Below are 13976 nucleotides of genomic sequence, written 5' to 3'. Positions count from 1 at the left end.
AACTAGCGAGTCGGCGCCTTTGATGTCAGCGAACTCGGGCGCTGATTGGCTAGTTATGTCCGCCATATTGTAACTGCGTTCCCGAGGTAAATATGTTTTTTCGTTGCGATTGAGATAATTAAAAACAATTTCATAAACACGCCGAAGCTTACGGTTCGTAATAGAAAAACGTTTTTTAAGGAAATGATAAAATTTTGATCTTAAACTTGTTATTTTATTAACCTGCGTAGCTGATGCTGACTGGTTATTTTACCCGAATAATCACCTGTTCTGATGGAAGACAAGTCCTTTTTATCTATTAAATGTGGTTTTGCACGAGTAATAGTGTTTGTTTTTTTGGGTGGTTGCAATAGTTGTGCAGTGCGCGACAGGTATTTTATTGTTAATATGTCCATTTACGAAGTGTAGGATTTCGAGAAAATAAGACATAAAATGCTACTAATTTATTAATACGTATTCAAAATTCATCAGAAATTTTAATGGTAAACGCATATATATAGAAATGCATGTTTTAGTTTGGCAACAGAACACATGTTCGTGATTCAAGGTTAGCACTGCTATAAATGAGTTATGCATTTAAGTCGTTTGTTTATAGTAAATGTAGGCCTACTAATTAGTTTAGTGGTATTTATATAGTAGATATCACGCAGCTTCGTATTGAAAGTGTAAGTTATAATAAATGATTGGCTTGATGAAACCCTACTATAGGAAAACTGGCATATGCTGTTTTCACAACATAAAAATGAGATAAACATAAGTAGGCCTACTTACATTGCAAATTAATAAAAAGGTATTTGTCCATTTCTTCGTGATCCAATCACATCAGTTTGATATAGGTAACCAATTTGTGTACCAAGTGTAGGCCTCTGTTACAAAAGTCTCACGAAAGACTTAAAACTAAAGAAAAGTCCTCACATTTTGGCAATTAAAAAAGCTTCCAACAGCAGAATTCTTTCCAATACCTACCTTATTTATTTTCATAGAATGTCTTGAATATAATTACATGCTTACAGGAACTGTACAGGTAAGATTCTTAGGGTGGATGTGGGGAGGATAGGGAGTTTTTTTTAGTTCAGATAGTTACACAAATAATTTACTGATTAATTTTTATTTATTTATTAATCCTAAATTCATCTCTGGGCTGTTTTACATTTGGTACATGTTATAAATACAAGATACATGGTAATAACATTACATTATGTTAATACAATCCAATTAATAACATTACATTATGCAAATACAACACAATTACAAGAGTACTTGAGAAATTATAGGTATATCAGTTTTCTCTAGTTTTACATAATTTGTATATTACTTAAGGGAAGCCAGGGTAATAAGAGAAATTTTTTTTATTAGATTTAGTTTTATTCATATGTCTATGATAAAATTTTACATTCACAATTTAAAGTGAAATAATATTTTTTTTTAAATTTTATATCATCTTATGTATTCTTAAACCAGGGGCGGCTCTAGGAAGGCTTTTCGGTGGGGGCTATCGTAGCAATACAAATGAAGTTGTAAAAAATTATTTTTAACATACCACCAGTTGGCCATTAAATATTTACAAATTTATAGTCTCAAATATTGAACTTAACATACTTTTATACACATTTTCAAACAAGTAAATGTAACACAGGGCACATGAATGTAAATGTTGGTGATATGACATACTCTAAAATAAAGAATATAAAAAGGACACAAACAAATAAATATTTACAAATATCTACCTATGTGATAACATTGAAACAACAAGGAAACTGAATAAGTAATTCATTTACATTAGACGACAAAATCTAATCTTCTTTTACCTTTCTTGGCAAATCTTTCAATAATATTATCAATATTTATCGAAATGTCTCTGTGTATATGAAGAAGGCATAGTCCATTAAGTCTTTCTTCTAGAATTCTTGATCTCAGCCATGTTTTTGACCTTCGAAGTGTTGAGAACGACCTTTCTGCAGTAGCTACACTAATTGGTAATGTCACTAAAATTTTTAGTAGCTTAAATATTGTAGGAAACATTTCCTCTTCACACTTCAAAATAGCTTCCATTGCAGTTTTCGGTACTTCTACTTCGTCTGATGCCTTAAGCTCACGAAACCACTTGGCCTCCCATACACAGACTTCACCTTCAAGCTTCGCAAACAAAACACTTTCTTGATTATCCTGAATAAAAGAAAAACGAGAAGCAATAGCTTTTAGTCGCTCTCTGAAATCAACATCTTTACTTCTATTGAGAAGAATATGTGGTACCAGCAAACGAATGTCAAATGATTTCAAACAGTCTTCTGAAAAACGGGACTTCATATCGATGAGTATAAAAACCAACATGGAATTATAAATGGCTCTGTAGTAACATTCTGCATCATCAGTATCATAGTTCTCTCTATGTATCTGTTTTGCAGTTGTCCGAGGTTTTCTTATTTCTACATCGAGTTTTGAAGCCAAGGTTTTTGCTTCAGAAAACACTACATGAAAAGTATTGTCACTGTTTTCTCTCCTAGTCTTGAGAACAGATAAAGTATCCCTAACAGCATTTGAAGCTTCGTGCATATCAAGTGATTCTGCTTGAAGGAGGGTACTCAATGGAAGTGTAATCTTCAAAACATCCAGGAGAGAGAGCATTGCTAGGATAAATTCACTGGTTAGTAAGGAATTAAGTAGAGTTAATGCTTTTGAGGCCGATTTCGAGTCTTGCCATGATGTTATAGCAGAGAGTGCCTTCACAATACTAGGTAAATGCTCGCGAAACTGGAGTAACGAAGTGTGTCTTTCAACCCACCTGGTCTCACATAAGCTGGCAATATTTGAGGACGAAAATTTCCTTAAAACCTTGTGTCTTTTGGCAGATTGGTTGAAGAAAGAAATGCATGTTTTTATTATGGAAACAGTATTGCGAATTGATGACACTTTGGATGATTGGGAAATTGAGTTGTTTAGACAATGGTTTTGACACGAACATCTGGTGGCATTTTTCGTAACTCCCATTATTTCTGTAACTGCACCTGAACTTTCAGAAACCATTACACTGCAACTGTCTGTAGAAATACCAACACAAAGACGTGGATCTAGATCGCTATCTGATAGCATCTGTACGACAAGTTTTCCTATAGATTTGCCTGTTAGACGTGGTTCAAGTATAACCTCACTTTTACAATCAGAACCAATTTCTTTGTTTTCTCCTATGTGTTGACAATTTCCATCTATTGCTTTATAGGCATCAATAAACATTATAAAGTCTTCAATGATAGTCATTTCATAAAAATACCTGACACTAAGACTTAGTTGCTCAATGTGTGCTACATCTGTAGTTTCATCAAATATAATTGCATAGAACCCAGCTTTTTTTATTCTGCCTAAAATAATTGATTGAATTTCATCACCACAACATTCTATCAGCTCATTCTGAGTATTTTTCCCAATGTAAGTTGCTCTAGATGATGCACAAGAGAGATGGTTCTCCAACTCTTTGTCACCTGATGCTACTTTGAATCTTAATAATTCCCTGAAATTACCCTCATTGTTTGCTGGTGTACAATCATCCAGTAGGACACCATCATCTCTGTGCCCTCGTAGGGGTATATTCTGGCGACCACAAAAGATTATGGTTTCAATAATAGGTCGCAATCTAGCTCGATTTTCATTTACTTGTTGAAGACGTTGAGAATTAATCAGGTTAATGACTTCAAACTCAGGATTATGGTAGGATTGTAGGAATCGTTTACCCGCAATGACATTCTGGTTATGATATTCAGTTTTATCATGAACTTCCAAATCACCATCTTTTCCAGTCAGCTTTGAAAATTTGGTAAGTGGCTCCGTCACCAACTTCCCTAGTTTCATACCGTTATTGTGACCAGCAGCATGGGCAGAGAAGAGAGAACAGTACACACAAAATAGTCCTTTCTTTGCATGTGAGAAAACCACCCAATGAAACATATCAATATGTTTTTTGGACAAATACCTCTTATATTCTCTACATTTCTCTTTTTTAACAGAAAAAGGAAATGAGTAGTCGCAAGGTGGAGTCCAATGATTTTCCAGCAACTGGCATTTTGTGTAGTCACTTATAAGGGTTCCTACCCCTATGTGTAGCCCTACATCATTTTGGTGGGAAGGATGATTAACTGAATTATAATTTACTGAACCTGATTCACTCGCACCTACATTGCAGTCAACAGCTTCAGCACAATCCACTGAAGACCCATTGAATCGTGCAATGGCTCCTTGTTGCTCTTGAGCATCCATGGCATCTCTTTGCTCACTTCCTGAATTAGCTGCTGCTTGTGTTGATAATTCTTGTGGTTGTTGACTCGTTGAAGATGAGGCTCTTGAAAAATATGACTCAATATTTTTGGTAAAGCCCAATGAGCCAAGCTTAGGCCTTTTTGGTACTTTTGCCTGTGAAAAAAATGTATAAATTAATTTAAATATTTTATGCTTTCAAAAGAAAGTTAAAACATGTTAAATACAGAACATTTGCTAATTATTGCGGGACAGAAATTTAATGGGTAGCAGGGAATGGAAATACAAGTAAATTTTCAAAGAAGAATAAAAAAGGAAATGCAACTTTACAATTTTTTAAGCGCGAATAGTAGAATGCAAACTTGATTTTCATACGAATATGGGCACTACATCTACATCATTGGCTGAGAGGGAGCGCAGACGCAGCGCAGTGACGTCACACGCTCTGCGGGAAGCACACGACAAGCGGAGTGCAGACGTTTAGAGTTAGTTAGACATGTGTACTAGCAATCAGCGGTCACTCTTCGTGGTGTGGACAGTCGCTAATGAAGCCGTATTCCTATTCGGAATACTTCTTTTGTGAAAACGCTCTTTGTAAATGCGCTGCAATATTTTTTTTTCGCCTCTACATACCTCTAGCCCATTAGCATTATCAGCCACCTCTGTGAATGAAAGTTCGCCATGTTATTACTGTTACCCGAATATGTAAGCGCAACACCGTATTCACTAACAGTCAAAACTGCGCTCTTCGCCCAAAGCCGAATGTTTAAACCTACTACGTTACTTAACAAAAACTGCTTGTTTTGGCATACCCTAACGTACATTAAATTTGTGCCCTGCATAAACCGAACACGCTATATAAGTTTTCAAAAAATATATAAATTTTCTAAAATTGATGTTTTATGGCAGTTGTGAACTCGAAATAGATACACCAATTTTTGTAGTTTCTTAATTAATATATTACTCTTATTTTTCTCTAAGGGGAGCTTTGAGGGGTGACAATCTGGCTATTTTCACGTGTTTTATCGTCCAAGGGGTCCTATTGTTACTACTCTAAGAGCGGCGCTAAGTTTTACGTTTGTGCCTTGTGCCCGACCATGCATAACATAATGCCTTTGACGATTCGATTTATTCTGTAAGTTGATGTTCGTGCTGTGCGTTAAAATGTTCTCGAGCAGACAGTCTTCGCGCCACAGTCGCAACTCGGCAGTTGGCCGGACTGTCACTAAAAGTATTTATAAACAATCGATGTAATCAGTTATTTTGGTTTATTAAGGGGTATCCACCTACTTCATTTTTGTGGTTTAATTTACGATCTGTCATTAAATATTTGCTACCTTTTATAAGTAAATTATATAATTAATTCTTAAGAAAAGAAATAACAATAGTGTTTTCCTAAAAGTGATGATGGATATAAGTATGACCAATTTTTAAGAGCAATAAATAACAAATGTCTGAGTCGGAAAATATAATTTTCAAATATATAAAAATGCAATTGCTCAGAGAGGGAAGGGGCTAATTAATGTCACGATCCTTCCAGTTTCAAGAGGAATAAAACAACTCATTTATAATAAAATTTGAAAGACGACTTTCATGGTCGATACAGTTTGGACGTTATTATTTTCTTATCACTATTTATAGTTCTAAAGACCTGGTAATCATTGGTCATTTAGGTTTGGCTTTGAAAAAAATTACGATAAATTACAGCTACTAAAACTAGGACTTATTTACATTAAGTAGACCACAGTTATTAATGCTTGAGAAATTAAAATGGCAAAAAACACAATCTCTTTCCTGATCTTCTCGTATGTGCCGGCTTTATAACCACACACAATAAAAGTAGTCTAAATTGTTACTTTCATCTAATATTTTATTGATTATATATTTCACTAAAGAAAAGCTTTACAATTCAAGTAATTTGGTAGCTACTAATAAATAGAATTTTTCCTTTTCCAAAATTTATCAAGTCAGATATTAAAACAACATTTTCACACCACGGTGGGAAAACTTATCTTAAATTAGGAAAATATTTGTGAGTCCCTCAGCATACATACAAATGACACAAATGTCAGGAAACTGTGAATCGTCTTACATTTGATTATTTGAGTTTTTAATTTTTTTTACCAAATATTTAAAATCCATATCATGCCATTAAATTATTTTCTCGAAATTATCTTTGTCGTCTTGCTTGTTTTGGTTGTACATTTTCGTCAGACTTGCATGTAAAAAGAAGGAAAAAAGGCAGCTTCTGAGCTTATCTCAAACAATTCTCAGTCTTTATAGAATATATTTAGCAAAATTTGAATTTAATATGTGGGGGGAAAAAAGCAAAAAAATCATTCAGTGTTTCAAAAACTCTTTTTTAAACCTATATTTTTATTTATTATTTATGACCTTGTTTTGCGCTTTATATTCACCTCATAATAATTGCAAATATAAATTTTGTTTTCAACGGTATTACAAACTGGAAAAAGAGTTTCCGTTTGAAACAGTGAATTCTACGAAAATATAACAGTAAACTTTAATAGATAACACGATTTTAGGTAGATTTCGAAGACAGACTACCTCTTGTAGCCGTTACCATGGTGCGAATAATAATAATAAAATAATTTTTTTTTACTTGTGTTCATGTGTAATTCGCTTACAATATAATACACTAACCACCTCATGTTGACTTTGGATTATAATACTTACAACTGTATAGCGTTACTTCGCAGTAAAGGACAAAGTTGTCTTATGAGAGTCAATTTAAAAGTACTTGTCAAATTGTCAAAACACGAAGCAAGAATGAGGTGTGAAGCGATGAGAATGAAGAGACTTACGTCGCACAGCTATGCAGAGAGTCTTCACGACTTGGCTGCCAAAATTTTACTCATAAATTGACACATTTCGGGGGTTGGAATCGATCCCATGACCATCACCACATAAGTGTGAACTTTAACGATTACGGCAACCAAGTACGATTGGATGGAGAAGTGATAAAATAGGAGTAACTCGAGAAAACTCGTTGGCTTACGGCAATGTGAACCTTTCAAACTTGAGAAAATACGTGTTTAACCTTGTGGCAACCAAATTTAAATATTTAGGGTAAGAGGCATGTCATTTGATCACACTCAAAATCCTTGAACTCTTAACACTGAAGCCAAATGCTGTTGCTGGCAATATTTGATTTTTAACATTTACAAGATGCCACCAAACATAGTCCTGAAATTTAACACAGCAATGTTTTATAGCAGATATATAAATAAGTACTCACCATTTCGTAGAAAATATCAAATGATTAAGTGAGAGAAATTCATTGTTGTTAGTTCTTGATCGACCACAAGCACACCAGTTCTGTAAAAAAACTAGATAGTTTGTCACGGTCCGCAGCACAGCAAGGCACAGCTTGGACAATACTGAGTACTGAGAAGTTCTGGCAACAACTGAACAAAGTGTGCCACTGTAGCGAGTGCCCCTACTTCCCCTTCACGAAGGTTTGGCCCTTCCCGTGCGGGTGCAATAAAACTGTCAGCTTCAGGCCATTTATGGACCCCCCCCCCTCCATTGTAGTAAATGCCTTCCCACTCCAGACCAAAATTCCACTGCATTTTCAGCTTTCTGTCACATTTCAGGGGCTCTTTGTGCCCTCTGCGACCGCGTGGGTTGAGACTTCCTGCTACCTGCTACCTACTAGGCTTGCTAGCCTACACGCTGACAGTGAAGTGGTACCCTATATTTACTAGGGTAATTCAAATTTCCAAGACCAACTTCTAGATTGGTTTGTTTTAATATATTGAGAAAGTTATAATGAAAGGGAATAAAAGTAAACACTCTTAAACAAAAATAATGTCTCGGGTCTCGGGGGGGGGGGCTATCGCCCCTTGAGCCCCCCCTCTGGAGCCGCGCCTGCCTTAAACCCTATGAGAGGGAATAAGAGACATACTTTTCACTGCCAACTGTATAATAATAAAAACGTAGCAAATAAAATGGACATTTGTAAAAATCTTGCACAAGGACTTTTCCATAAAAAAATTAAAAGTCAAAATTACTGCTAAGAAAATAACTGTAAACAAAAATACCAACACAAACTGAATTACCACTGTTGATGCAGTAACAGATAAAGTGCAACAATCACTTGGCATAAATGCAGAAACTACATAAATATAGGGTACCATGTTTACATATTTATATACTATGAAGATGCTCAACTAATAGATTTAACTGTGCTTTGCTACTAGTGTTCAAAATTTTAAAGACAAAACGTATCTCATGAGAATCTAACAATGATGCAATACAATAGAATACAGTAGAGTAACAGAAATTGGATTAACCAGAGAAAAATTAACTGTACTGTAATTTGCACTGTTTGCCATATACCTGTAATCCAAGAGTACACACACACACACACACACACACACACACACACACACACACACACACACACACACACACACACACACTTGTTGAAGCACAATTACCTGTGTAAAACTTTATTGGCTTTCCTGTTTCTTCTCTTCTGAAGTCGTTCGAAATATATTTCTCTGTTGTACAGTTTCACAGAATGGTATATCTTCATTCTTAAAAATAGCTTCATAGTAAATAATTATGGAAAACTGGGGCAAGGATGGCAGAAGTCAACAAGCTCAAATGCTTGTAAAATTGTTGTGTGCAATTACATGTGTCTTATGTTTCTCAAACAACAGCTGGAACAATTCATCAAGTTTAACAATGAAACTAACAAAATCTTCACAAGGCATCATGAAAGCTCCAAAATCTCCACGATTACTTTAATATGCTCTGAAATAACCTAACAACTGTGAACTGTCAGTGAGAATGGCATTAGCACGTGCATAGTTTTCACATATGTACTCCACAAGAATGTCGAATGAGAGCTTTAGACATAAGATAGCCACTAATGTAAACTAACGCATTCTGCTCTGGAACATTCAGATGGCGGTAATCTTGAGCATTAACACAACAAACACTTGGTGACACTTCTTTTCTTAGCTTGCCTCCGGTTGTTCGAACTATTAAATGCTGAACAGTACGTTGTCCCGCGAGGCTATTTACGTTTTTACATTCTTCCAAGAATCAAGTCATTAAAAAAATTTGAATGGAAATTCTTGCAGACATATTTACTTGCCTACGAATCTTAGTAGTAAATCCGATTGCACAAAATCACCACAATACTATTCCAAAACAATCTGTCGCTCTTATACACTAAGCACACGAATACGTTGGAAACGCTGTTAGAACATGGCGGCCGTCCACGCGGTCGAGTTCGTGATTGGCCAGTGGAGTTCGCTTCTGATATCCCTTATTTATTCTGTGCCCCGAGAGCATCAGATTGCTGGTACGCACTAACCAAGGATTAAACCACATTTTGTCGCTTCTGTTACCAATTGTTTATTCTGTGACAAAGTTTTGCGAACTTTCAAAACAACATAGATAAATGCACATCATTAAACTAACAATAAAAAATATTTACCAATGTCGCCAACAGTAGCGAAACCAAAATTCCTCTTCTTTGCTTTTCAAAGAGTATGAAATACAAATAACTTAGTACATATTTAAAAACTTCATAACCTATGCAACAAATTAACTTTTTTCATTATTTTGTTCCTATTCACCCCATTTGACGGTATATTAGGGTAAAGGCGCCAAATATGAGACACTTTTTTTTTAAAAAATTATAAAAAAATATATTTTACATTATAATATTTTTAACAAAAAATACACATATTCTGTAAGCCCTTTAATAACACGATGTGCACTTAAAAATTAAATCATTTACATATTTCAATGTAATTTTTTGTTATTTTTTTAATTATGACATTTTGAACTAATTTTTAATAGGTTCATAATATGAGACCCTACATTTTTTGCTTTACATAAACCATATTTACTTCACAATTCGACAATGTTTACCTGCATTACCTTCAAAAATAAACACTTCGTGTTTAAACATATTTGGAAATTTTTTAAGGCAGTTGGGGCAAATAAATTGGTCATCAGCACCACAGTTCTGATGAGCCCACATACAGCACTTTCTATGCTGACACCATTCTTCACCACTTTTGTCCATCGACCACAAACCAGCACACAATATACACTCTGCATCATTGTCGTCCATATCATCCATCCCATCGGAGCTGTCTTCCAACGAAAAATAATCCGATAAATCATCCGATTCTGATGACTCCAACTGTGTGGCTCGTTTTGTTGACAGACTTAGGCCTATCCTGGCATTTGTTAGTGGTCTTTACTGTTGAGGTGAAAAGTTCCTTTGTGACAACATTCTTTTTTTTTTTCCTTTACCTCTACCTCTAGCAATACTTTCATTTAGTTGGTATTTGTAAGGTGTTAATGTGATGACTTTTGCAGTGCCTCTTCTACTTGAAATTGGCCCCTCTGTAGGAAAATATGGCAAAGGAATAATGTCCCCCGGAGAAACCATTTTTTTGCTATGCGACTTCTTGTCCTCTCGATTGGTTATGGCAGAATATTTATTCTGATGTGCTGAACTTGTTTAAGGAGTGGCCTGTAACATAGAACTTGTTGAAGCAATAGTAGGCCTATTTGGCGCTGAGTTTGTAGGAGGACCAGTATGTTGTGTTGACATTGCAGTTGGATCAGGCTGTGGTGCTGACCCGTTCGGACTAGGTTGTTCTGCAGTTGTTGAGGGAAAAGCTTGTAATGATAAAGTAATTGGCCTATCAGTAGAAGCATGAAGAGGAAAGTCGTGATCTCTGAAAACATGCCGGTTCAGCGGGAACAAACCTGTTTTTCTAAAATAATTCACAGATCCTTCCATTGTTGCTGTTTTTGTGTAGGCCGCATTAAAAAACTTCGCAACACGTGTCAGTCTTAGAAGAGAAGGATGGGGTTTGTCGCACCTGTCGTTTTGCTTGAGATAATTTTCTACTTCCCTCGCATAATAGGATTTCAATGGGAACATAAACCCAACATCAAGCGGCTGCATTTTATGCGACGCATGTGGAGGCAAGCATATGATAGTTACATTATTCTCTTTTGCCTTCTTTATGACATTTATGTTTCTAGTGTGTGCATTATGTCCATCTAAAACTAACAAAACTGGGACTTCAGCACTTGGACATGTGAAAGCTACAAAGTGGGCAAACCACTGTGTAAAAATTTCTGCTTTTATCCATCCAGATTGGCTGTATGCACCAATTGAACCAGATGGTGCACCATCCATGAGATTATCGTTTTCTTTTTTCGTGGCCACACAAACATTGGTGGTACGTAGGTGCCAGTCGCATTCATACAAACAACTGCCGTAATCAGTGCTCCTCGCTCGCCTGATGTTATTATACCTACATTTTTCTTTCCTTTCACACTTATTGTTTTACTATGTTTATACTGCACAACAGATACGTCTGTCTCGTCAACATTAAATACTCTATGAGGCCGGTTATGAATTTTTTCCAACTCAGGTTCGTAAAGATAAAACATTTCCCACACTCTCAGGATTAAAACCTTTTACTCTATCCAGGGATGTCCATTCTGGGCTTATAACTGAAAGATTAGGGTGTCGTTAAAAACCTCTAAGTCACTTCTTTCCAGCAGAATGATTGTTATCAGAAAAAGACCCCGTGTGGTGTACAGGTTCGACTATCACCCCAGCCGACCCGTGCTTGTCGTACGAGGCGACTAATCGGGATGCGTTCGGGACGTGCAATGTGTTCGGACCTTCACCTCATGTTTCCTTTTTCTTCTCTATCTCGTCATCTTTCTCTTTTCACCTCACCAGGTCCCGTCATACCTATTCTTTCCTCAGCATCGTCTCAGGCCAGGGCGATGTATTCCTTCCTAATGAGGGCCTCTCCTCGCAGTTGAGTGCTGCCTCCAACTTGTGTGACCACACGTGGTGCCTTTGCTAGTGACGGTTTAGTGAACCCTTCTCACTGTCCCAGCAAGCAATTTTAGGTGTGGAGCCCGTATCCATGCACATGTACACCCACGTAGCACCACTAGCGCCGCACTGGGGGGGGGGGTGGGGCCGACCTGCCCCCACAGCCATACCTGCTGGGGCGATGTGTTACCGCTGTGCAGGGGGGGGGGGGCGGTGTAATCAACCACAAGTCCCCTGAAATGGCACCTAGGGTGACCTCTATAGTGGGGAGCCTGGGAGGTTTTCCCAGGTAGGGGAATAAAACCGGCCTTGCCCCGGAAGTACGACTTGTCGTCGGTTTGGCCCGGTGCACATGCTAATGTGCTACTGGGCCAGTGATTCACAGTGAATAGCGGTGAAGGGTAGCTGCTCCTATGTACAGCTTAGGCCTGTGGGAGGTTGGTCCCCCTCCCAACGGCACAAACCGTGGGTTGTTCCAACTGCTGGCTTCTTTTCTCTCACCCTCCGAGCGGCAGGCTTACGCCGACAGTCCTATTAGGGGGGACACCCACCATGGCTTCTAAAAGCACTCAGGGTGACACCGTAAACAGCCACAACAAAATATTAAGGAAAAACGACACAAGCGATTCTTTGGACAGCGACACGGGCAAATCCACCTCGACTGATGTAAAGCTACCCACCCCTCGTTTTTTGGTTATCCAGGGTCTCGAGGGGCACACCTTTCAAAAGGTGTCCCCCTTTGAACTGCAGAGAGTGGTTGATGGTGCAGCTGGTGGATCCGTCAAAGACTGCAAAAGGATTAATGACCGAAAGGACATCCTGTTGGAGACATCAAATGCCGCCCAGACGCGTGGGCTGCTAGCAATGAAAATGTTCAACGGGGCGACCGTCAAGTTCCCCGTTGAGGTCAAGCCCCACGTGTCGCTGAACACGTACAAGGGCGTCATTTGGTGTCCTGACCTGCTCGATGTACCTGATACAGAACTCTTGAACGAATTGTCACCCCAGTATGTAGTCCATGTTCGCAGAGTATTTAAAAAATCTGATGGTGTTCTGTCTTCTACAGCTACTCTTATCCTTACATTCGGTATCCGGGACCTCCCTCCTACCTTAAAGGTAGGCTACATTAATGTAAGGGTTAAACAGTTTGTTCCGTCTCCGCACCGCAGCTACAACTGCCAGAAATACGGTCACTCTTCCGCCCATTGTAAGAACCCTGCGGTTTGCCCGAAGTGCTCTGAACCACAGCATCCTTCTGATTCGCCTCAATGCAGCAAACCACTGAATTGTGTCAACTGCAATCAAGGACACCCAGTATGGTCTAAGGAATACCCAGTCTTCCGAGACGAACAGGCTATCCAAAAGCTGCGAGTGGAAGAAAAGATAACTTTTTTCGATGCGCGTAGGAAGTTTCAGTCACTTCGTGGCCCCCAGCCATCAGTGCCGTTTAACAAGGTAGTAGCCTCCCGCCCACTGACGAAAGACGTGTTCGCGCAGACTTCCGACGTGGGAACACAGACTGATCCACTAACAGTTTCACCAAAGACTACTCCCCCGAACGCCAGGACAGCAACAGTCAGCACACAGTGCGACCTGTCTACTAATCAGGAAAAGTGGACCACCACAAAGGCTACAACAGGAAAGTCTTAACCGAAGCGGGTTGGAAATGGAAAGGTTACAACTCCTCCCACTTCACCCGGTACCAGTGCAGGTGAACGGGAGGCGACCCGCTGCTCGCAATCCCGCCAACCTACCCCTTCGACTTCTGAAGTTGAGACAGCGATGGTATCTGACGACATCCCTTTTGAGGAGACAGACACTGAATCAAATGCATTTATACCAGTACTCAACAGACATAAGGGGAAAATGAAAT

The 13976-nt window shown here is 38.2% G+C and overlaps 1 protein-coding gene across 1 annotated transcript; it reads right to left on the bottom strand.

Moving 5' to 3' along the window:
- Window positions 1-1343: 1343 nt before the first annotated feature.
- LOC134527767 (52 kDa repressor of the inhibitor of the protein kinase-like) lies at window positions 1344-7781 on the bottom strand. Its single transcript, XM_063360698.1, has 2 exons — window positions 7502-7781; window positions 1344-4401 (listed from the first exon to the last, which is right to left on the bottom strand). Exons 1-2 carry the CDS (start codon window positions 7502-7504, stop codon window positions 1780-1782), a joined length of 2625 nt encoding a protein of 874 aa, XP_063216768.1. The 5' UTR covers window positions 7505-7781; the 3' UTR covers window positions 1344-1779.
- Window positions 7782-13976: the final 6195 nt, after the last annotated feature.

Source organism: Bacillus rossius, chromosome 1, assembly GCF_032445375.1.
Source record: "Bacillus rossius redtenbacheri isolate Brsri chromosome 1, Brsri_v3, whole genome shotgun sequence".
Lineage (NCBI taxonomy): Eukaryota > Metazoa > Arthropoda > Insecta > Phasmatodea > Bacillidae > Bacillus > Bacillus rossius.
Note: the sequence above shows the minus strand (reverse complement) of the source record. Positions and strands in the feature narration are given on the sequence as shown.